General features: G+C 38.1%; 1 protein-coding gene across 1 annotated transcript in view; it reads right to left on the bottom strand.

Annotated features, from left to right (window-relative positions):
• Positions 1–25,659, bottom strand: part of Uggt (UDP-glucose-glycoprotein glucosyltransferase) — an 820,111-nt gene that overhangs the window by 648,427 nt on the left and 146,025 nt on the right. Inside the window, exon 10 of the mRNA XM_090386735.1 lies at positions 11,296–11,456. Within this exon, the coding sequence (XP_090242861.1) occupies positions 11,296–11,456 (161 nt within the window). The remainder of the gene's footprint in view (positions 1–11,295; positions 11,457–25,659) is intronic.

Below are 25,659 nucleotides of genomic sequence, written 5' to 3'. Positions count from 1 at the left end.
TCGGTTTTATTAATTGGATTTAAAGTGCTAAATTATATAGTGGTTTTTTGGCTACTGTTTATGTCTTACCTTTATTTTTCCTTTCCTGTTCATTCGTTTTATTTTGGATTATTTTTATGTTAATTTTCGCTCTACAGTTTTTGCCATACTACTGGCTTATGTTTTATTTTATTTTATTTTAAAATATTGGATATATCTTGCCTTCACATGGAGGAAGTGCATGTTGCTGCATCTAATGAAAGCTCAATATTCATTTATTTATCTTTTGTCATTATTTAAATATATATATCTGAGTGACACGCCACTCCAATTTGAATATGGGGAGTACAATGTGTGTACAGTAAAGATTTTGGGGGGGAGGGGTATGTTCTTAGTTAAGAACCACAAAATATAAAGCAGTGCATCCAGAACATGTGGCCAATGAAACATTGAGTCATGTTGGCGTGACATAAGTACTAGGAAAGCAAAAATGAGAATAGGAGTGTGTTAGAAGAATAATGTTACCAATGAGTACAATAAACAACTGTACAGTGAAATAGAGTGGGCCAATAAAACAATGCTTTAAAATTGGGGGATTTTAACTTTCAATGGGGGATTTAAACAAGCAAGCAAACAGTGTACTGATGCGGAATTTACTTAAAGACAACCACTGTCAGGGTAAACAGGAAGGCTTTTGCAAGGGTGACTACAGCAGTTCCAGTTTTTAAATTCAGTGCAGTGGGACCAACTGATATTGTTACCAACAGCAAATTCTAAATGGGAAGCATTCAAGGAATTAACCATAGAAGATATTAGGCTTTTCATACCAACTAAGAAATACTGTTCAAGACTTCGACCTATATGGATATCAGGTAAGCTGATGAGACTTGTGGTAGAAAAGAAAAAACAGTGGGATGCTTACAAATTACTAGGAGATAGGGAGGTCCATGGTAGATCTAAACTAGCCTGTCATCAAATCGCAAAGGAGGTTAGACAAGCTAAGGCAGATTACGAGAAGTCTCTAACAAAGAATGCAAAGAACAACAGGAAAGACTTTTATGCTTATATTAACAGTACAAGGAAGAAGGTGAATTACACTGGGACACTATGTCAAGAAGTTAACTGTTGATGACCCTAAGAAAATGTTGAAGCTAAACATAAAAAAGATGCCTGGAGTGGATGGGATCTATCCAATTATATTAAGGGAGGCAGCAAAGGAGGTAAACAAATGATTAACCATAATTATGACAGTATCTTTGTATTCAATGGACGTCTATTTGGACGTGAATGTCTCCCTAAATTCACAAAGGGAGATCACGAAGTGACTGAGTAACTGGAGACCTGTTAGTTTAACATCTGTTCCGGAGAAAATAACATTGTCACTGGTTAAAGAAGTGATGCTGGACCATCTACACAGAAAGGCAATTATACTGCAGTCACAGCATGGATCTGTTAAGAGGGGGAGGGTCTTGTGTGACCAATCTCATTGGACAGAATGATGCAGTAACAAAGAATTTGGATGCAAAAAATAATTTTCATATCATATAACTGGATTCAGGAAAGCTTTTGATTCTGTTGCAAATAAAAGACTGCTGTACAAACTGGAGCAATGCAGCATTAAATCAAGTTACTGATATGGATAAAGGAATGGTTGAATGGGAGAAGGAGGATTGATTATCAACGGGCACTGCTCTTAAAGGACTAATGTTATTAGTAAAGTCCAAGAGGGTTCAGTGTTGGGCCTTCTGTTGTTTTCAATAATTATTAATGACACTGACGAAGGTATATCTGGCTTAATGTCTAAGTTTTCTAATAATACAAAGGTTGGCAAGGTGGTTAATGAGAATGAGGAAGGTAAGCTACTGCAACAAGATCTACGAAAATTAGGCCAATGGGCTGAGATATTGCAGTTGAAGTTTAACGTTGACAAATGCAAAGTATTCCATATGGGCAATACTATATTCCATATAGTATAGTTGAAAATGAAGACTTGGGAGTAACTGTGCAGTCAGATATGAAGTTTTCTGAGCAGTGCCGACAAGCTGCCAGGAATGCTTATGGGGTTTCTTCAATGACATACAGGAAATTTGCTAGCAGGGAGAAGGTGGTGATTATATTTTGTACAAGGTCATGGTTATGCAGCATCTTGAGTACTGTATACAGGAAGCCTCATTTTAGGAAGGATGTAGATCTGTTGGAAAGGTGCAAAGAAGACAACCAGATTGGTGAAGGAAGCTCTATGTCTGCCTTCCAAGAAAGAGATGCTGTCTAAAGGGTACTCTTCCTAAGAAAGGCTTTAGTTCTGCAAACTGCAGCATCTGGAGAGTAGGCAGGGTGATCTGATTGATTTCCTCTTTCCTCTTTCTCAAATGAGGAAAGATTGTTGTAGATGTGTAAAAGTCTGCCTTCAGCCAGCAGGTTGTTGATTAATGGAATAAAACTTTCATCTGTTGTGCGATAAATGCAAAGAACTAGACAAATTCTTGAAAGGGATGGACACATGAAGTGGGTAGATTTTTGTTTGTTTGTTTTTCTTGCTGATCCCTACAATTTTGCTTTCATTGCCTCCACTATGACTAGTACTGTTTTGTTTTATTAGTTTCTTCTTTATCCCACCTCAAAGCATTTAGAAACAACAATAACTAAGCTGCACCTTTAAAGATGGCTGCATAACAAACCTTTGTGAAGAATTTATAAGAAATTACCATAATAGTGCCATGCAGAAATTAAAAACAACTCTGCCAATGTCTGTCTACACATGCATTTAATGGTTATTCATTGTGTTAATTTAATTGTAATTCAATGAAACAAAAGCATGTGCTTCATGTGTAAGGAAGGGGGGCATGAAATATAAGTGAACTGTGTAATCTATAAGGTGACTGACATGTGATCATATAATATCACTTCCCCCAATATTTTTAAACCAGTATTCTGAAACTTTTGTCCAATTTAATGTGTATCATGCATAATGAATCATAAACATTGCCACGAAGCTCAACAAACTGTATTTGCCTTATTTATCTTTATTTATTTACTTCATCATTTTATTTGATTACATATTATGCTAGTGTAGTATCATTACATTTCATGAGCTAGTTGGTGTTGACTGTAGTACACCATGACAACTTATGTGAATCAGCTACCACAATGCAATTATATCAATCTTTCAATCAAAAAATTCAGAGCAACCTCATTGTTCATAAAATAATTCAATAAAAAAAAAAAAAAACACTTTACATATTTAAAGTAACCTAACCTTCTTTTACATAACTGGGAAAGGACATTACACGGGTTTTACTCATACGGTAAAAGCCATACTATATATATTAATATATTATAAAATAACACTATTACACTACATGAAAATTCTTAACAAATAGGTTTTATTAAACTCTTTTTTTTTTTTTTTTTTTTTTTTTTTGGTAGTTGTTGGCACATCGGCTTCTGCGGCCATAGTGCACCTCCCAAGGTTTTTGCAGTACTTTGATCCAAGCCTGAGGTGAGATTCAAACCTGCGACCCTTGGGTTTCCAGCCAGGCACTTTACCCATCTGGCTAGCCCGGTCGGCTTTATTGAACTCATAATAAGAGCTCAATACTACACTAATTTATTAGCAGGTGATGTTTCAGGTTTCTTGCTGAACCCCATCTTCAGACTATAAATGCTATAGAGGATATAAGAACATTTTCACAACATGAAAATTACTACGAAATTAAATAAGAAATTACAACTAACTTAAGTTAAGGAAAGTATACACTTGCATTAATATAATGTTGAGAATACAAAATATTTAGAAGTTTATAGTCAAGTTAAACCACAAGTAAAATTAAATAGAAACACGATAATTATACCTACATACACTTCGAAGAAACTGGACTTCTTACTTCGTGCACTGTAATACAACAAGCAACAAAAAGTGTTAGCATAGTATTGAGCTTAAGTGAATTTAATAAAACCTATTTGTTAAGAATTTTCACGTGGTATAATAGCATTATTTTATTATATATATATATATATAATTAATAAATGTCAGAGCAACAAGGCTCAATAAGTTCTACATTAAATATCTTAACAAATGAAGGAGAGGAATTACCTCAATAATGACTTGTAGAACACTTCGATGCTAATGCGCTCCATTATTCAAATCAATGTAAAAAAGTACTTAAATGAATTCTCCACACCCGACGAAAAATAGATGATCTAACACACTCAGAATCAAAGGTCTAAGAGCTCCAAACCGGACCCCAAAATACATCAAACAACCAAAAAAAAAAATATATATATATATATATATATATTTTTATATATATGTATATACACATACACACAGTGGATTCCGGTTATTTGGGCCACCGGTTAATCGGTCAGCCGTTTATTTGGGGCAAATCTTAAAAAACAAAAACCAATCGAGAAAATAGCCAGGGTTTACTTCGCTTAATTGGGACAGCATGCCGTTTAATCAGGGCAGGAGTTTAATCTTAAAAAACAGAAACCAATCGAGAAAATAGCCAGGGTTTACTTCGCTTAATTGGGACAGCATGCCGTTTATAATCAGGGCAGGAGACCGCAGCACTGGAGATTACCCTACGATTGTCCCCGACAGTAGGACGTGGTTCGGTCGAAATTCTGGAGGTCACAACCATAAAACAATAAAAACAATTAGCAGTCACCTGTGTATTGGGCTTTTCTGTTAGTGAAATCTATCATAAACGGACAGTAAACTCGATCTTATTGAATTTGTGATAATACCAACAGCTGGAATTCTGTGGGTTATTATGGTGAAATGTATTTACACGTCTATGAAATCTTAATCAAATAAAAAAAATTAATTTTCAGATCTTCTCTTCATTCCTATTTTTAAAACTTTGTAACTTGTTACTCCGTTCTCACTTGCGCGTATCGTGTTACTTGCAATTTGTGTGTGTGCCGTGTTCTTTGTTATGGATTGCTTATCTTTTTACTGTTTTAAATTTTAAACCCCACCCACAAATATCAGTGAACAGAAATGTCAACTAGTTCGTATGTACATATTACAGTACGTATTAATTATTCCGATTATCACGTATTTTTTAATTGGTAAGGTAATAAAGGGTAAATTTGTGCTTAATATATCTTTGCTTTTATAGCCTGTGGATAATATTCCTCCTATTTTCGCTAATTAGAATTGCTGTGTAATAGAATTAAAATTCAATTCACAAACATGATCAGAATGACCGGCACTTACTGAACATCGTATAGTGAACGGTACTTTACTGTGGTGAGTTCATCGTAACGTGATTTGATTGTACAGTGAACTAATTGTAAAGGGGGGGGGGGGTAAATTGTATTTTTAACTATTTGCGTGAAGCTTCGGATAATTGGGGCAGCCGCTTAATCGGGCCAAAATGCACTAGTCCCGATGTATCCCAAATAACCGGAATGGACTGTGTATATATATATCCACGAGCAAAAGAAGACAAGTCCATTAATAAAAATGGATGTGAAAATTATATGAAATGTTTTTTTTACTTTCCCGAAGCAGACAAGGCTTTTCGACATCGGTCTTGATCACAGGATAGTAAACTGCAAAATGTACGATGGAATTTAAAGTAGAGAGATTAGTTGTTACCTTGGCACATGCAGATGGACCAAGAGTCTGAAATAAGATAGGGTGACGGACATTAATCGAATTATAGTGCAATTTAATTTCTAGGGTTTCCAGTATTAATAATTTTGTGTAATATGCTGCATGTTGAGCATTTTTGTTTCATTGAACAAGAAGGTATGGCCTTCATTGTCATTGACTGCATGGAAAGCTAATTCCAATGCAGAAGAACAGGCAGCAAGCAACAGATGCCATGTTATTTAACCCTCGTATCCAATGTAAACCATGTGGAGCTCTGATACGAAGAATAGCAGTCTTCACAAGGTATATTATAAACCAAATCATTTGTTTGGAATGCTAAGGAAGATTGTACAGCAACTGTTTAGAACATCATGTAATAAATTGCCAATAAAGGTAATTTCTGATTTAATAAGACTTTTAATAGAGACTAACTGCATCACTTTTCAAAATAAAGTTTATAAACAATTTTTCGGTTTACCATGGATTTTATGCTAATGCTCTCCATTATTCAAATCAATATAAAAATTACTTAAATGAATTCTCCACACCCGACGAAAAATAGATGATCTCACGCAATCAGAATCAAAAGGTCTAAGAACTCCAAACCGGACCCCAAAATACATCAAAAAACCAAAAAAAAAAAAAAATATATATATATATCCACGACGAGCGAAAGAAGACACAAGTCCTTAACAAATAGGTTTTATTAAACTCACTTAAGTTCAATACTATACTAACACTTTTTGTTGCTTGTTGTATTACAGTGCACAAAGTAAGAAGTCCAGTTCCTTCAAAGTGTATGTAGGTATAATTATCAAGTTTCTATCTGAGCAGTCTAATGTCAGAAATTTACCTTGCCAAATTGAATAATTACATTTAACACCTTTTCTTCCTAGAGTTAGATACTACAAAAGATACCCTGATGATGATTTGTGCATGGAACCATCCAGGAGATTTTACATACTTTTAGTAATATTCATTCCAGACTAAGTTTCACATTTGAAACCAAAGAAAAGAAATCATTCAATTTTTTAAATTTTACTCTCACACATGATATGAATGATGTCCAGTTTAACATATACAGAAAATCTACTTGTAATGGCATGTTCCTACACTGCAAAAATTATCATCCTTTCACTTATAAAAGGTGGATAATCTTAAATCAGTTCCTCAACGCATATAAATATTCTATTTCTAAATCTGCTTTAAACAGTGAGATACAAATATTAACAAACAGATTTCAAAATACAGGTTACCCCCTATCTATAATAAATCAAATAAGAGTACAAGCAGAAAATCAGTTTCTCAATGCATATAAATATTCTATTTCTAAATCTGCTTTAAACAGTGAGATACAAAAATTAACAAACATATTTCAAAACACGGGTTACCCCCCATATATAATAAACCAAATAAAGAGTACAAGCAGAAAATCGGTTACATAAAACCACACCAGAAGGCAACAGTAATACGGTAAAAAAATATTTTATTTCCTCCCCATACACAATGAACAAGGGTATAACTAATTCCCTTTTCAAAGATAGAGAATTCAAAATAGTATCGAAACCTATGAAGAAATTACATGCAGTTCTATACAACTGCTCTGTCCAACTTTCCTGAGCATTCAAACAAATGATTTGGTTTATAATATATCTTGTAAAGATGGCAATTCTTCATATCAGAGCTCCATACAATGTATGTTGGATACGAGAGAAACAACATACGGCATCCGTTCTTACTTCCCGTTCTTCTGCATCAGAATTAGCCTTCCATGCAGTCAACGAAGGCCATACCTTCTTGTTCAACGAAGCAGAAGTTCTCAACATTCAGCATAATTACACAAAATTATTAATACTGGAAACCCTCAAAATTAAATTGCAATATATTTTGATTAATGTGCATCGCCCCTACCCTATTTCAGACTTTTGGTCCCTTCATCTGCATGCGCCAAGGTAACAGCTACTTGCTCTACTTTAAATTCCATCATACATTTTGCGCTTTACTATCCTATGATCAAGGACGATGTTGAAAAGCCTTGTCTGCTTTGGGAAAGTAAAAAAAAAAAAAAATTTTTATATATAATTTTTGCATTTATTTTGATTAATGGACCTAATGTCTTCTTTCGCTCGTGGATTTTTTTTGGTGGTTTGATATATTTTGTGGTCAGGTTTGGAGTTCTTAGTCCTTTGATTCCGAGTGAATTAGATCATAAATTTTTCTTGGGTGGGGAGAAATGATTTAAGTAATTTTTACATTCATTTGAATAATGGAATGTTAGTATCGAAGCATTCCACAAGTCATTATTGTCGTAATTCCTCTCATTCATTTGTTAATTAATATATGTTGTATAAATTTTACCACATGGATAGAAACTGCAAAACATCCTTTCTCAATTATAAGTAGGTACGGACAAGACAGTCCATAAAATATGCATATTAGAACATACTAACAAATTGGAAACAAAAATCAAATGTAGACTCCTCTTAAATGATTGCCACAACAACAAAATAATTCCTAAAAGACTAAATATTAAAGATTCTATAAAGAACTTGTTTTCTCCCCAGGAATCCTACAGGCATCTTCAGTCAAAACTTGAAGAGCACAGGAAGGATGTGCAGTACGGTAGGTCTGACCAATCGAATACAGCCTCCACGCCTTTCAATGCAGCAATCTCTGGGAATTCGAGGACATATCTGTACTCACTACAGATCAAAACAACAAAAGAAGAATCTTTGAGAAGGTCTTTTTTATTAAGCTCATCAGTAACCTTTCCATTAACAAAAGACAGGGATCAAATTTAGGGATCAAAGCTCATCAGTAACCTTTCCATTAACAAAAGACAGGGATCAAATTTTTAGTCTATATTTTGACATTTTCAAAATGACAATAGAAAAAGAAACAAAGAAACAGTTACATTCCATATCTCCCCCCATAACATACAGCATCTGTTGTGTGTGGGGAGGGATAGAATGTAACCAGCAGAACCACATCTGGCCCATTGAGACAGTACACCACCCAGAATCCGGAACTCCAACAGAATCTCATGCTCAAATCTTTAGCCCGGAACCAGCTTGATGTATTTCACCTTCACCCTAAGGCTGCATTCAACATTTATCCATCTGGCCTTGATAACCCTGAACTGTATCTTACCCAGTTCTCTTTATATAGCCCTGCACAAGACAAGTTTTTGTTGTTCGTATTACAGTGCAGAAAGTAAGAAGTCCAGTTCCTCCAAAGTGTATGTAGGTACGAGGGTAATTCAAAAAATAAGTTACACATGAACATTTGTAGCCCAAGAGACATTTGAGGTATGTAACATTATACAATAGAAAGCACATACCTTGCACTACTTTTCCACATAGTCACCGAGTTGGTGTAAACACTTTTCGAAATGTGTGACTAAACATTTGATTCCCCGATGATAGAAATCCACTCCTTGTTCATTCAGCCACCGTCGAACTGCTGTTTGCACCTGCTCCTCGTTTGCAAACCTAGATGTTCTTTCAGCTTGCTGAAGATTTGATAGTCACAACGCAAAAGATTGGGACTGTATGATGAATGTTGCCATACCTCCCATGTAAAACTTTGGAGCAAGTGTTGTGTTGTGTGTGCATTGTGTGGCGTGGCTTTGTCCTGAATGAGAACAACACCTTTTCTTAACTTTCCAGAGCTCTTGTTTTTCATGGCTATTCGCAAAGACCGTAATGTTTGGCATTTTCCCCATACACTACCGCTATTTCACGATGAATCTCGGAACAATTCAGACGCTTCGCCCACAAAAATCATACTGTTATGCGCACCTTGAACTTGGAGTAACATTCTAGCAACGAAACTCACCTACCAGGGGGTGCATGATATAAACTCCATTCTGCGCAGGTACCACATTTGTTGCCCAATTATACCAAGAGATGGCGGCAGGTGTAACTTATTTTTTGAATGCCCCTCGTATAACTGTCATGTTTCTATTTAATATTTAACTTGTGGTTCAACTTGACTATAACAGTTCTAAATCTTCTGTATTCTCAACATTATATTAATGCAAGTGTATACAATCCTTAATTTACATTAGTTTTAATTTCTTAATTAAATTCATTGTAATTTTCATGTTCTTATATCCTCCACATATGGTCTGAAGATGGGGGTTTGGCAAAAATCCTGATAACAAATTCGTGTAGTATTGAGTTTGTATTATGTATGAGTTTGATAAAACCTATATGTTAAGAATTTTTACATTGTACAATAGCATTATTTTATTATTATTTGTAACACAGAGAGAGAGAGAGAGAAATTTAGTGACTTCTTTTAACAGCAAAGTCAAGTAAGACACATAATACATAATGCAAAACTACTCAATAATGATTTGTTCAACTCAACCTAAGTTGTTCATGCTACTTAGAAAAACAAGCATTTGAATTAATGCTTTGAAAGTTAAATCTTGATTATAAAAATCAACTATGTAAACATATCTTTCAAAACATGACATAAGTTCAGATATTTTTTCACCTAATGTTGTTAACATATAGCAGCACATGGCCACTGTACTTAAGACTAAACATGAGAAGTGCCACCTAACACTGGCTTTTAGCATATATCCTTAAATCTGGTAGGTAAGTCATTTAAAAAATAACATAAACTTGATTAAAACTGGAAGATATCTAAACTTATTGGACAACAGGCAAGTATGTACTATACAAAGTATAATTTATAGATTAATTAAAGCAATTCAAATTGGTGAGAGATGCTTCAAATCATTACAATTTCATTTACAATGTAAGGTAGCACCCAAATAAATAAATAAATAATAGTACAATTCAAAATATGATATGCAAATTACATTGGGATCTGGCAGCTTGATCTCATTTATGAAGTAGATAAGTTACTCTTTAATGGTTAGCTGAACAAAATATGTAAGTGAATGTTGTCATTGCGTGTACCGGTTTTCAGTCTGAAAACTGGAAAACACTGGATGAATGTCAAATAATAAGAACTATAGTGCAAAGTAAAAATATAATCCAGCAGCAAATTCAGATAAATCATGTGTCATTACTCAGATCAAAATTTTTTAATTGAATGTTCATATACTTTATAATTAAAATAAACTGCTGGAAAACTGATTCGGAACAGCCAGTGCTGTATTTAATTAGTCTGGTGTCCTAGAAGATATTTTTAGAAGCCCTTAAAGGTCAATAGTGATGTGGTTTCTAGACCAGTAGTAACTGCAGCAATGTCCAGAATAACTCTTCTAGTATTATTCTGGGGTCTGCTGTGGTCTTGGGGCCCTGAAGCAACTACTCCAACTGCATCTCTGGAAATCTGGCATTGTAAACAGATCAGCTATCAGATAATTGAACAACGGTGAAAGTGGCTCTTAAATAATACACAGAGATGATTGAATAATGTATTACAAATTATGCTTATAATTAACAACTATGAACAATGGCAATATTTAGATAAAAATAATTTAAAAATCATGCCAAATACCAAATGCTACTGAATCATGCTTTTAAAATGATTCATCACACTAAATAAGAATTTTAGTCTCTTTTAGTGTTATTACTGAATAAGCAATAACAAGAGAGAGAGAGAGAGAGAGAGAGAGAGAGAGAGAGAGAGAGAGAGAGAGAGGGGTCATCTTTCTCTGCACGAATTCTTTAAATTTTTGTTAGGTGATACCATTAAAAACAGACAATTGACCACATTACACTTCTTACTTGCTGATTTCTCTCCACTTCTCTCCTGAAATCTTCAGTAACTGCTATCTGAACAAGAGAACGGGCCTGTGTAGGAAAGTTTTGGGAAATATCTTGCATTATTCGTAGCGCTTCCTCAACTGGAGAGCTTACTATCCTCTGACCTGCCTGTAGACTTAACTCTGTAGAATAAATATAGTGAATTTTTAATTTCAATACATGAATTTTTATTTTCAATACGTAAAAACTGCTAAATTAAATAAAAAAACTGTATTCCACGAACAACAAATTACATATGTCAATCTTCAGTGGAGTTCCCATTACATTCGACACATTTCCTCCAATAGTAGTAGTATTAATCGCAAATGATGCAAGAAAACAAGCTTATATAGCATCAGCCAAAAAAAAAAAAAAAAAACACTTCACGCGTCCATAACCTTCAAGAATTTGTCTAGTTCTCCCTTGAATTTATTTAATCCATCCACTTCCACAACAGCAGATGGAAGTTTGTTTCAACAATCTTTTGGCATCCCCTACCCTAAAGAATTCCTCATGCGTGAATGTAGATACAAAATACTTATTCAATATTTCTGCAACCTGAGCAGGTCATGAACAGTTAACCATGCATATCAAGTGGGCCAATGTGATTCAAACCCTTCCTTCTACTATTAACTGGTCAACTACTGGTCAACCACACATAAAATGTTATGAAAACAAAATTACCCAATCTCAACTATGCTGCTGAAAACAAAAATCACATTAAAATTTGTCAATTGGCCCTTGTTTTCGAATTACTGTTGGGGTCTCATATTAGCAAGTTACTCTACATTATCAACTACAGCTCTCAGCAAAATGCATGGCAACACCACAGTTTCAGTACTACCACACTCATCACTTAATCTGCAACTATTGCCTCGCTCTGCATTATGTGATAAGCTATTGTCACCTCAAATGCACTTTTAAGTCTGTTGCAGTAATCCTCGAATATGGCTAGGTACTGGATGATTTGTTCTCAGTGAAATTCCTGCTTTTCTGCACAGTATTTGTCATATAAGATTAATATGCAAAGTAATTGTATAAATAGTCCAGGTGACTTCTGTTACATATGTGGAGAAGTCATGTTGGCTTCAAGAAAATGTCCCTTAACCCAAGCCATAAAAAAGCCCTACTTCCTGTAGGTGACCTGGCATATCTGAGAGGAATGTCTGTGACCTGAGGTTGTCATAGACGTTCCTCTCAGATATGCCAGATAAGTTGTACTTGCTACCTAGTGTCTAAAACGCTGATGGAACTGATATTTGGGTGACACTCAAGTCAAGTGGACCCAATTTTCAGCAAACTCCGGATGGTCTGTGACAGCCAAATCCTCTGCTTGCACCTTCACTATGTTGGGACTGTTAGTGATCCAGGGTATTACCTCCATGCACAAGAACACTTTTGGTGACCACCAAGGTTTGAACCAACGTAAGCAAGGGTGGAGATGTGGCACCCAACACCACATGCAGGAAAGCCACCCCTCTGGGTTACCAGGCAATACTAGGTGGTAGATGACCCTCATCAATCGGTGCAATACCACCACTTTGCTTATTGGAGGCTTGAAGTGGTGGAACCCATGTTTACTCTCCAGAGCTAAGTTCTGGTTGCCCCCTACCACATCTCTTCCATCATGCAGTATGACTGATGACTTTTGAGGTTATGATGGACATCATGGTGAGATCCAATCTTCCTTACATTTCAAGGGTACAGCTCTAAAACGGCATTCGCAGGCCAGCCGCTAGTTAGTACACCTGACCGAACCTATTGGTAACTCTTTGGAGGCCTCCAGATCAGCTAGTGTATAATCTTGCTACCTCTACTCTGCCAGATAGTGATGGAGGGAGTCCGAGTAGTGTGCATGTGGGGTCATTGTCGAGGCTACATTATGTCAAAGATCTGGGTATATTCTTACCATGTGTACACCATATCCAAAAATTTGTGCATATGACCATTCCAATATTCCCTGTCAGAGACTTGGTAATTTGGAATCTCCTCTTTTCGATCTTCTCTGACTTAAAATCTCTCAACCTCATTGTGACAAATTCATCTGTTGTCTCTACCGTTCTCCCAACTCCACTAATCACTTGGAGCGCTTTAACCTCCTCTCTCTGCAACTTGAATTTCTCATTCCAACTTTCCTAACAGTGAGGTAATTTTCCTTGGTGATTGTATTGTTCACAACTCTAGCTAGCTTCAGTTTTCTGGTAGTACCAACCCAGCTGGTCAAGATATGAGGCTTTTGCAATTACTAATGACCTTGCACAGATTGTTCATTTACCTACAAGAATATAGGACGATCCTAACCATACAGCCAACATGCTTGATCTTTTTCTCACAAACAACCCATCTAAGTACACGGTCGAAGTGATTGGTCCATTAGGCACCTCAGATAACAACTTGGTGATTGTCTCTTCTGCAAATGGAGCCTTTATCTCATGGCTATTCCTAACCTTGTGTTGTTTGGCATTACAAGAATTTAAAATGGGATGACCTGCGAGATTTCTTTTCCTTGGTCAGACTACTGTTTCAAAACTTCTGATCTCTACGTTTGCTCAGATAGTGTCAGTCAAATTATTCTTGTAGGAATGAAATCCTTTATCTAACACTCCACTTTAAAATCTCGTCCTTTATCTAAACCTTGGGTTTCCAATAAATGTGCTAAGGCCGTTCAGAAAAAGAATGTTTTATATTGTAATTGGCTTGTTTCCAATTCTTCAGTTTCATTTTCTGACTACACAAAAGCTCGCAAACAATTGTAAAGCAATTATTAATCAGTACAAACTAGATTTTGAACAGGCTAAGAGTAGAAAACTTGCCTCTTGCACTAATGGTAGCTGAGCATTCTGGTCTCTTGCCAAAGCTATTAGCCACAACTTTTGCCCATCTCAGCTCCCACCTCTGTCAAAACCAGATGGTTCTGTTTGGCCAAGGATACAGCTGATCTGATGGCATCCCATTTTTCTTCAACTCATTTATTAATAATCTTGGTAAAACACCTACCACCATTCCCGACATGCTCCATTCAATGCCTCCTGTGGTCTTCCATCAAAAGGATTTTAACAAACCTTGATGCTAAGAAAGCTCCAGGTCCCGATGGTATTTCTCCACTTGTTCTCAAAACCTGTGCTCCTGAACTTGCTCTTGAACTTACTCCTGTGCTTTGCTGCCTTTTTTCACTTTCTTATTCCAAAGATGTTTTTCCTTCTGCTTGGAAATTTATTCATTAGTCTTTTCTTTGGCAGGTGGGTGAGCGAGGACACAATAAGATGCTGCACAAAAACTCACACAGGCACAAGTTACCTTTGGTTATGCCACCATTTTCCTGTGTGGGTCTGCTGAAGAGTTATATTCGGATTTTCAAATGTTAGCATAACATTAGCTGAGGCATATGCTGCAAGAAAGCAAGCTTATGCAGCATTAGGGTAAAAAAAGAAAAAACTCCTATTAAAACCCAACTATTCACTCAAATGCCTGTCCAGCTAAGCCTTAAATTTATTTAAGCTATCTACTTCCACAACAAGAGATGGACATCTGTTTCAGCAATCAACTACCCACGGGATAAAGTCAAATTTCTGTACATTTATTCTACAACTGACTTACCTTAATTTGAATCTATGCACCCTCAGGTTCTTAATCTGAGCAAGAGAAAGAATCCCATCAACATTGAGCTTGCTCAACCCATTCGAGGCATTATACACCTCAATCAGATCACCTCACATGTGCCTAGTCTCCAGAAGCTGTAATTTTCAGAACTTAAGCCTTTCTTGGGAAGAGCACCCCTTTGTTCCCCTCATCAATCTTGTTGCCCTTCGATGTATCCATTCTATGAACTCTACACCCTTCCTAAAATGAGGCCTTCAGACCAGTACACAGTACTCAAGGTGTGGCCTGACCATTGCCTTGTACAATGGGATAATCACCTCCTTGGCCCAACTAGCAAAATTCCTATATATAATTGACAAGATTCCATGACCTGCTCTGGCAGCCTGTCTGCACTGCTCAGCGAAATTCATATCTCACTGCACAATTACCCCCCACTCCCAGGTCTCTTTCCTTCTCCACTTCCCTGAGTTTGCCACTACCACACAGTTGTTATGTTTCTCTTGGGTTACTGCTATCCATATGCAGTACTTGGCATCTGTCAATGTTAAACTTCAGTTGCCACGACTCATTAGCATTAGTAGAGGCATGTGCTGCAAGAAAGCAATCTTATGCAGCATCAGCCAAAAAAAAAAAAAAAAAAACCCCTCCCATTTCACCCCTCCATTCATTTAAATGCCTGTTCAACTCAGCCTTAAATTTATTTAGGCTATTAGCTTCCACAACAAAAGATGGAAGCCTGTTCCACCAATAAACTACCCACTGGCTAAAGGCAAATTTCCGCACATCTATTCTAGAACTATCTTTCCTCAATTTGAAACTGTGCCCCCTCAGGTTTTTAGACTGAGCAAGACTAAGAGGAAGAATCCCATCAGCATTCAGCTTGCTCAACCCATTCAAGGCCTTATACACCTCAATCAGATCACCTTGAAGGTGTCTATTCTCCAGGCGCTGCAAATTGCAGAACTTAAGCCTTTCTTGGTAAGAGCACCCCTTTGTTCCCCTCACCAATCTTGTTGGCCTTCTTTGTACTCGTTCTAGCAACTCTACATCTTCCTAAAATGAGGCCTCCAGACCTGCACAGGGTACTCTAGGTGTGGCTTGACCATTGCCTTGTATAACGGGATAATCACCTCCCTGTCCCTCAGCACACAGCTAAAGTCTGAATTACTTTGGAGTAAACATCACGCATGACCAAACTGCACAACTCCTGAAACTAGAATGGCGATCACATCAGCATCAGTGTTGCCAACTGTAGTCAGTAGAAAATAGCTGAGCCACAATGCAAAAAATAAATAAAATCCTATGCTAACAATGAAAAAAATAATTTTTTTTTGTAGCTAAATGGAATTTAAACGATTGGTGTATATTCTCCGAAAAACAACAGGGAGGGCACGTGCCCGGGGATCCTACCCTGAATCTGCCACTGGATCCCATCCACCCCACGTGCCTTCCTTACATTTAACTTCAACAATTTCTCCTCCACTTTGCTCTCAGTTAAGACAAAATTGCTTAGCTTCCTGTTAGAGTTTAATAACCTTCTGGCATTCCCCTCCTTGAATAAATCCTCATGTGTGGATGTAGATGCAAAATACTCATTCAATTTATCAGCTACTTGAGTAGGATCATCAATAGTCGAATCAACTAAGTTAAGTGGACCAATCTGATTCATCCTCTTCCTTCTAGAGTTTACTTAAGTAAAGAACTCTTTGCTGTTTTTCTCTGCATCCTTTGCCAAAGATTTCTCATAATCTACCTCTGCCAGCCTAACTTCCTTTGTGACTTGATTACAGACCAGATTATATCTGCCATAGGCTCAGTGCCGTATAAACACGGGCTATCAGGGCAGTGACCCGGGGCACCATTCTTACAGGGGTATCAGAAGCTGAAGAGCAAGGGAAGGATTTTTTTTTTTTTACAAAACTTTATGCAGATTTCTAGGATATGCAAAAGGGTGATGAAATAATCTTTCTGCCCAGGGTGCAAAAATACCTTAGTGAGACCCTCCATAGGCTTCTGTGTCGCCTGATAATTTATATGCATCCCATGCATTTTTCTTCTCTGCCATGAGTCTCATTAATTCATCTGACATCAATTTAGGCCTAAACCTTGAACAATATTTCTTAGTTGGTTTGAAAAGCCTAGTAGCCTCCAAGATTAAGTTTCTGAAGGCTTCCCATTTAAAATTCACTGTTGGTAACATCATCAGTTGATCCCACTGTATAGAATTTAAAAACCGCCTGAGACCACTGTAGTCACCTTAACGAAAGCAAAAGCCTTCCCCTTTGCTCTTGATGGTAGTTTCATCTTTAAGTCTCTGGTCTTTTTTTTTCATCTTTAAGTCTCTTTAAGTCTTTTTCAACTTTCATCTCTGGTCCTTGAGGTTGTCACAGACATTCTCTCAGATATGCGACAAGCTGTTCTTGCTACCTGGGAGTCTAAAACGCTGATGGAACTGATATTCGGGTGACACTTCAGTCAAGTGGACCCAATTTCGGCGAAGTCCGGACGGTCTATGACAGCCAAATCCTCTGCTTGCACCTTCACGATGGTGGGACTGTTAGTAATCCTGGGTATAACCTCCATGCACAAGTACATGGTGGGTGACCACCCAGGTGTGAAGGGGTCGAGGTGTGGCGCCCACACCACATGGAGGAACGCCGCCCCTCTATGTTAGCAGGCAGTACTAGGTGGTAGATGACTCTCATCAACCGGTGAAATACCACCACTTTGCTTATTGGAGGCTTGAAGTGGTGGAAACCATGTTTAGTCTCTAGAGCTAAGTTCCGGCCAACCCTTCCCTATCTCTTCCATCATGCAGTATGATTGATGATTTTTGAGGTTATGATGAATGTTGTGGCGAGATCCAATATTCCTTACATTTCGAGGGTACAGCTCTAAAACGGTGTTCGCAGGCCGGCCGCTAGATAGTACACCGGACCAAACCTATTGGTAACTCTCTAGGAGGCTTCCGGATCAGCTAGTGTATAATCTTGCTACCTCTACTCTGCCAGATAGTGACTGGAGGGAGTCCGAGTAGTGTGTATGCGGGGAGCATTGTCGAGGCCACGTTTTGTCAAGGATCTGGGTATATTCTTACCACATGTACGCCATATCCAAAAATTTCATTACTTCATACAGCATGTCCCACCCACTTTTTCTTACTATTGAATACATCATGAATTGTCAAAATAATAGAGCAAGCTTATCTGCGAAAAGATCTAAACCTCCCAAGGACTTCCTAATTCATTTCACAAATATACGTGGTCTTAATTCCAATATCAACGATGTCCATTTCCACTTGCAGTCTTCCAAACCCCATGTACTTTTTCTGACTGAATCTCAGTTATCAGCTGATTCAACTACTTCTCATCTCAGCTGTCCAAATTATTTGCTGTATGATTCCTTTCGCCTCAAAGGTGGTACTTGTGCATATGTCCGTTCTGATATTCCCTGTCAGAGACTTGGCAATTTGGAATCTCCTCCCTTTGATCTTCTCTGGCTTAAAATCTTTCTAGTTCAATGTGTCAAATTCATCTGTTGTCTCTACCGTTCTCCCAACTCCACTAATCACCTGGAGCTCTTTGACTTCCTCTCTTTGCAACTTGACTTTCTCCAGTCCAACTTTCCTAACAGTGAGGTAATTTTCCTTGGTGATTTTAACGTTCACAACTCCAGCTGGCTCCCATTTTCTAGTCACACCGACCCAGCAGGTCGAGATGCTGAGGCTTTTGCAATTACTAATGACCTTGAACAGATTGTTCATTTACCTACAAGAATACCGGACAATCCTAATCATACAGCCAATACGCTTGATCTTTTTCTCACAAACAACCCTTCTAATTACAAGGTCGAAGTGAGAGGTCCTTTAGGCACTTCAGATCACAACTTGGTGATTGTCTCTTCTCCAATGGAACCTTTATCTCATGGCTATTCCCAACCTCGTATTGTTTGGCATTACAAGAATGCAAAATGGGATGACCTGCGAGACTTCTTTTCTTCTTTTCCTTGGTCTGATTACTGTTTCAAAACTTCTGATGTCAACGTTTGCTCAGATCGTGTCAGTGAAATTATTCTTGCAGGAATGGAATCCTTTATCCCACACTCCACTTTAAAATCTCGTCCTTTATCTAAACCTTGGTTTTCCAATAAATGTGCTAAGGCTGTCCAAGAGAAGAATGTTGCATATCGTAATTGGCTTGTTTCTAATTCTTCAATTTCATTTTCTGCCTACACCAAAGCTCGCAACAATTGTAAAGCAGTTATTAATCAGTCCAAACTAGAGTTCGAACAGGCTAAGAGTAGAAAACTTGCTTCTTGCCCTAATGGTAGCCGAGCATTCTGGTGTCTTGCCAAAGCTATTGGCCGCAACTTTTGCCCATCTCTGCTCCCACCTCTGTCCAAACCAGATGGTTCTGTTGTCACTTCAGCCAAGGATAAAGCTGACCTGCTAGCATCCCATTTTTCTTCCAGCTCATGTATTAATGATCTTGGTAAAACACCTCCCACCATTCCTAACATGCTCCATTCAATGCCTCCTGTGGTCTTCCGTCAAAAGGATATCAGAAGGATTTTGATGAATCTTGATGCTAAGAAAGCTCCAGGTCCTGATGGTATTTCTCCACTTGTTCTCAAAACCTGTGCTCCTGAACTTACTCCTATTCTTTGCCGCCTTTTTTCACTTTCTTATTCCAAAGGTGTTTTTCCTTCTGCTTGGAAATTTGCTCATATCCAGCCAATTCCTAAAAAGGGTGACAAATCCCTCCCATCCAATTATCGTCCCATTGCAATTACTTCTACTCTTTCTAAAGTAATGGAGAAATCAATTAACCGCCAACTCTTAAACTACCTAGAAACCTTCCGTCTGATCAACGATCGCCAGTATGGATTCCGTCAGTGTCGATCCACTGGTGATATTCTGGCTTATGTTACCCATTTATGGACTAATTCAATGGAAAGGTTCGGTGAAACACAAGTAGTTGCTCTTGACATCTCAAAGGCTTTTGATCGGGTTTGGCATAAAGGTCTTCTAAACAAGCTTCCATCTTATGGTTTGCCAACTGTTTTTAGTAATTGGTTATCCAGTTTTCTCTCTGATCGCTCACTGAGGGTGATGGTAGATGGCTCTCTCTGTCTTCTAACTTCTCCACTAATGCCGGTGTCCCCCAAGGTTCAGTTCTTTCCCCCACTCTTTTCCTCTTGTATATCAATGACCTTCTTCCATTGACTTGAAATCCTATCCATAGTTTTGCCGATGATAGCACATTGCATTCAACTTTCCATTTTGAGAAACCTTGTCCTGCTCAATCAGCTTCAAGTTCTCGAAAATCTGCTGCCAATTCCTTAAATGACGATCTTCAGGTAATTCTCCAGTGGGGCAAAGACAACTTAGTTGATTTCAACCCTTCTAAAACTCAGTCTTGTCTTATATCTCGCAAAAAGGATTCTTCTGCTCCTATGCTTATCTTTAGTGACACTCCGATTTCTAGGCAAAACGATATATCTCTTATGGGGATTACCCTGACGTCTAAACTCTCTTGGCACAAGCACATTACAAATATTGCTTCCTCTGCATCTAAAAAACTTGGTTTTCTCTTTCGCTCTCGGCGTTACTTTTCTTCCAAACAGCTGCTCACTCTGTATAAATCGCAAATCCGCCCTGCCATGGAATATTGTTCCCACATCTGGGGTGGTGCCCCCAAAACCTCTCTCAGGCTTCTTGATTCCATTCAGAAGAGGGCAGTTAGGTTAATTAATGATTCATCTCTAACAGAGTCTCTCCACTCGCTTTCTCATAGACGTACTGTTTCTGCTGCATGCCTCTTCTACAGATACTTCCATGGGCACTGTTCTTCTGAATTGGCTTCTATAATTCCTGCTCTCTCTTTCAAAACAGTCCGAACACGTGCCGCCACCAGCCAACATCCATTTACTGTCCAACTTCAAACCCACAGAACCAACTTTTCATCTTCCTCATTTATTCATTCAACTGCCGTTTTCTGGAACAACCTTCCTTCATACGTATTTCCTGAAAATTACAATCTGCAGAAGTTCAAGTCCAATGTCAACAAATATCTTCTTTCGTCTTCTCAACCTCCAACCCAAGCACGGTACTAAGTACTATAGGTTCTAATACCTCTCGTGTTTGGGGTTCTCCTAAAAAAAAAAAAAAAAAGTAACAACCCTTCTAAGTACACGGTCGAAGTGAGAGGTTCTTTAGGCACTTCAGATCACAACTTGGTGATTGTCTCTTCTCCAACGGAGCCTTTATCTCATGGCTATTCCAAACCTTGTGTTGTTTGGCATTACAAGAATGCAAAATGGGATGATCTGCGAGATTTCTTTTCCTTGGTCGGATTACTGTTTCAAAACTTGTGATGTCAACGTTTGCTCAGATCGTGTCAGTGAAATTATTCTTGCAGGAATGGAATCCTTTATCCCTCCACACTCCACTTTAAAATCTCGACCTTTATCTAAACTTTGGTTTTCCAATAAATGTGCTAAGGCTGTTCAAGAGAAGAACATTGCATGTCGTAATTGGCTTGTTTCTAATTCTTCTGTTTCATTTTCTGCCTACACCAAAGCTTGTAACAATTGTAAAGCAGTTATTAATCAGTCCAAACTAGAGTTTGAACAGGCTAAGAGTAGAAAACTTGTTTTCTACTCTTAGCCTCTTCAAATCCTGGTAGCCGAGATTTCTGGTTTCTTGCCAAAGCCATTGGCCACAACTTTTGCCCATCTCTACTCCCACCTCTGTCCAAACCAGATGGTTCTGTTGTCACTTCAGCCAAGGATACAGCCGATCTGCTAGCATCCCATTTTTCTTCTAACTTGTGTATTAATGATCTTGGTAAAACATCTCCCCCATTCCCAACACGCCCCATTCAATGCCTCCTGTGGTCTTCCATCAAAAGGATTTTGACGAATCTTGATGCTAAGAAAGCTCCAGGTCCCGATGGTATTTCTTCACTTGTTCTCAAAAACTGTGCTCCTGAACTTAGTTCTATTCTTTGCCGCCTTTTTGCATTTTTTTATTCCAAAGGTGTTTTTTCTTCTGCTTGGAAATTTGCTGGTTTTCGATCCTGTTTGGCATAAAGGTCTTCTAAACAAACTACCATCTTATGGTTTGCAACTGTTTTTTGTAATTGGTTATCCAGTTTTCTCTCTGATCGCTCACTGAGGCTGATGGTAGATGGCTCTCTGTCTTCTAACTTCTCCACTAATGCCGGTGTCCCCCAAGGTTCAGTTCTTTCCCCCACTCTTTCCCTCTTGTATATTAATGAATTTCTTCCAATGACTGGAAATCCTATCCATAGTTTTGACGATGACAGCACATTGCATTCCACTTTCCATTTTGAGAAACCTTGCCCTGCACAATCAGCTTCAACTTCTCGAAAATCTGCTACCAATTCCTTAAATGCCGATCTTCAGGTAATTCTCCAGTGGGGCAAAGACAACTTAGTTGATTTCAACCCTTCTAAAACTCAGTCTTGTCTTATATCTCGTAAAAAGGATTCTTCTGCTCCTATGCTTATGTTTAGTGACACTCCGATTTCTAGGCAAAATGATATATCTCTTTTGGGGATTACCCTGACTTCTAATCTCTCTTGGCAGAAGCACATTACAAATATTGCTTCCTCTGCATCTAAAAAACTTGGTTTTCTCTTTCGCTCTCGGCATTACTTTTCTTCTAAACAGCTGCTTGCTCTGTATAAATCACAAATCTGCCCTACCATGGAATATTGTTTCCACATCTGGAGTGGTGCCCCCAAAACCTCTCTCAGGCTTCTTGATTCCACTCAGAAGAGGGCAGTTAGGTTAATTAATGATTCATCGCTAACAGAGTCTCTTCACTCGCTGTCTCATAGACGTATTGTTTCTGCTGCATGCTTCTTCTACAGATATTTCCATGGGCACTGTTCTTCTGAATTGGCTTCTTTAATTCCCGCTCTTTCTTTCAAAACAGTCCGAACACGTGCAGCCACTGGCCAACATCCATTTAGTGTCCAACTTCAAAATCACAGAACCAACTTTTCATCTTCCTCGTTTATTCATTCAACTGCTGTTTTCTGGAACAACCTTCCTTCGTACCTATTTCCTGAAAATTACAGTCTACAGAAGTTCAAGTCCAATACTAACAAATATCTTCTTTCGTCTTCTCAACCTCCAACCCAAGCACGGTACTAAGCACTATAGGTTCTAATACCTCTCGTGTTTGGGGTTTACATAAAAAAAAAAAAAAAAAAAAAGTAAATCCCACATCAGTACTGTGTGATCACTGTCACCCAGTGGTTCCTTTATCTGCAAATTCTTGGTGCATGAATAATCACTGCTGATAATCAGATCAAGAGAATTACTCCCTCTGGTTGCCTCTCAAACATGTTGCTGTAGAAAACAGTCATCCAATAAATCCACAAACGTCTTGCCGGTGTGCGAGTGAGTGATCAGCCCACAAGTTCCAGTCAACTGGAAAGTTAAATCCCCCATTATAAGACATTCTGATTTACTGGCCAATTCTATCTCTCTGCATAATTGCTCATTATACTCATCAGATTCATTAGATTCCTTTCATTATACTCATCAGATTCCTTTTCCCACTGACTCAACTTTGCATTGTCCACCAATGTCAAGTGGATGCACTTCCTTAGATTTTGTGTTTCTTAACTAACAGCATAACATCTCCTCCCTTCTCTGTCTTGCAGGTTCCCATAAATCCAGATAGTTAGCAGCTATGAATTAGAATTAGTGTATACACCAAGGAGACTATTGCAGAGGAGGATCTATTCAAAAAGCCAGTAAGCTTCATTTCCCAAATATTAGTTCAGCCTCCTACTTTTTCATCATGCCTCAATTAGAGACAGGGTATAAATACTAGAAAATTTATAAAATAGGAAAATTAGCTAAAATTTCTACAACATGTATGAAACTTACTTCCTTTTACTAACCATAAGGCTTGACATGTTTAAGAATGAAATTAAAAGCTTCAAATATCATGAGAAAATGCACTTTTCTCAAAGGATTTGTCATTGTTGAAAAATAAAAAATTAAATTAAAGCACATAAAGAACAAAAATTAAGAGTCCTAACAGTAAACTTTCATGTATCAATGAAAGTAAACTTTCATCAATGGTTAGTCCAAATCTCAGAAATGTGAAGAGCTCCATGTAAATAAGTTCAGATTCTATTCAATGCACCCATAATAACGTGTAAATCTGGAATTTTATATGGTTTAATTTCCATTTCTGGGAGATATCTGCAGGCAACCTTATACAGGGCGATTCACTACCAGTGCAACAAACTTGCAGGAGGTGTAGGGGGCACAAAGACGAATCAGAATCACATAGCATTGCAGGGTCCGAAATGCCTTAGTCATGCGGTAGAGGACGTTGAACGGGAGGTCGCGTGAACAGTGATCCCGCTGGAAGTCAGCATTTGCGAAACGTTTCTGTTGAAGAAACCAAGTAACAAAAGTCCTCCAGAGTGGATAATCCGCAGGCTCCAATGATTGGACGCGTTGCAGATGGTATGAAATCATTTGGTTTGTTGACAGTATCCTCCATACAGTGGATTGGGAAATACCAATCGTTGGCCTATCGCTCGAGTACTCGTAATTGGATTGCCTTCTGCAAGACGTAGGACATTCTCCTCACTGTCTGGCATCCTCGTCATTCGCTCTCGATTCATGGTACCTCTCGTGAAACAACCAGTCTCACGTAACCTTCTGTGCACACGTGTGAAAATCGTATGATGAGGAGCACACCTGTGCGGGAAATGTTCCTGGTACAAGCGCAGAGCGGAGCGCCCGTTACAGTCCGCACTCCATACGCGAGGTGCACGTCGGCCAGTTCAACATTTGAATACTCATCCATCCTACTGCCACGGGAACCGATTTGCAAATGCCAACTTCCAGCGGGATCGCTGTTCACGGTACCTCCCGTTCAACGTCCTCTACTGCATGACGAAGGCATTTCGGACCCTGCAATGCTATGTGATTCCGATTCGTCTTTGTGCCCCCTACACCTCCTGCAAGTTTGTCGCACTGGTAGTGAATTACCCTGTATATTAAGGATTTAATGATGAACTTTGCTAGAACCATTTGAGAACCAATGTTTTATGTGTGCTGGATTTGTAGCTGGATTTTAATTTTGCTAAAATTTGAGCTGGATCAACTAAAGGGAGGTGGGAAACAAAACTTGCACAATATCTGCATGTAATCAGTACCGAATTATACTAACGGCAAGAAAGTGACTGGATCCACCCAGTGGCCAAGTGAACGTTGGTTGCTGAATTATTCCAATGAAATTCAGCATAAATGTTATTTATGCTGTTTACAAGGGGCTGTACAAGGGATTGTAAATTACTATTTACAATCGCCCCTTGTACAGCGTGCAAGCTAGAGGGGAAGCGGAAGTGGCAAATTACCACCACCTTTCCGATAAAATGTTAATTTTGTGCTATGGCTAGTGGTTAATGTTCTTAATGTCAAGTTGCCTGCTGATTTCTGACACATATAAGGCAATTAAACAATATAAAAAAATATTGTTATAATGTTAAAAAATATAAAATTTACATGTTTGTACCTTACACAGAATAATAATGAACTTCTCAATGGAGTTCTTTCTTTGCATTTCTGACATTTGGACAAAATGGTGATGCTCACAAAAGTCCACTGTTGGAACTCTTTACATCCTTTAATTCATTAATTTTTTTTTTTTTTTAATAATGACAAACCTTCCAAGAAAAGTGAACT

Source organism: Mastigoproctus giganteus, chromosome 1 (genome assembly GCF_048544385.1).
Source record: "Mastigoproctus giganteus isolate SK-2022 chromosome 1, ASM4854438v1, whole genome shotgun sequence".
In the NCBI taxonomy this organism is placed as follows: Eukaryota; Metazoa; Arthropoda; class Arachnida; order Uropygi; family Thelyphonidae; genus Mastigoproctus; species Mastigoproctus giganteus.
This window is presented reverse-complemented; position numbering and strand designations above follow the sequence as displayed.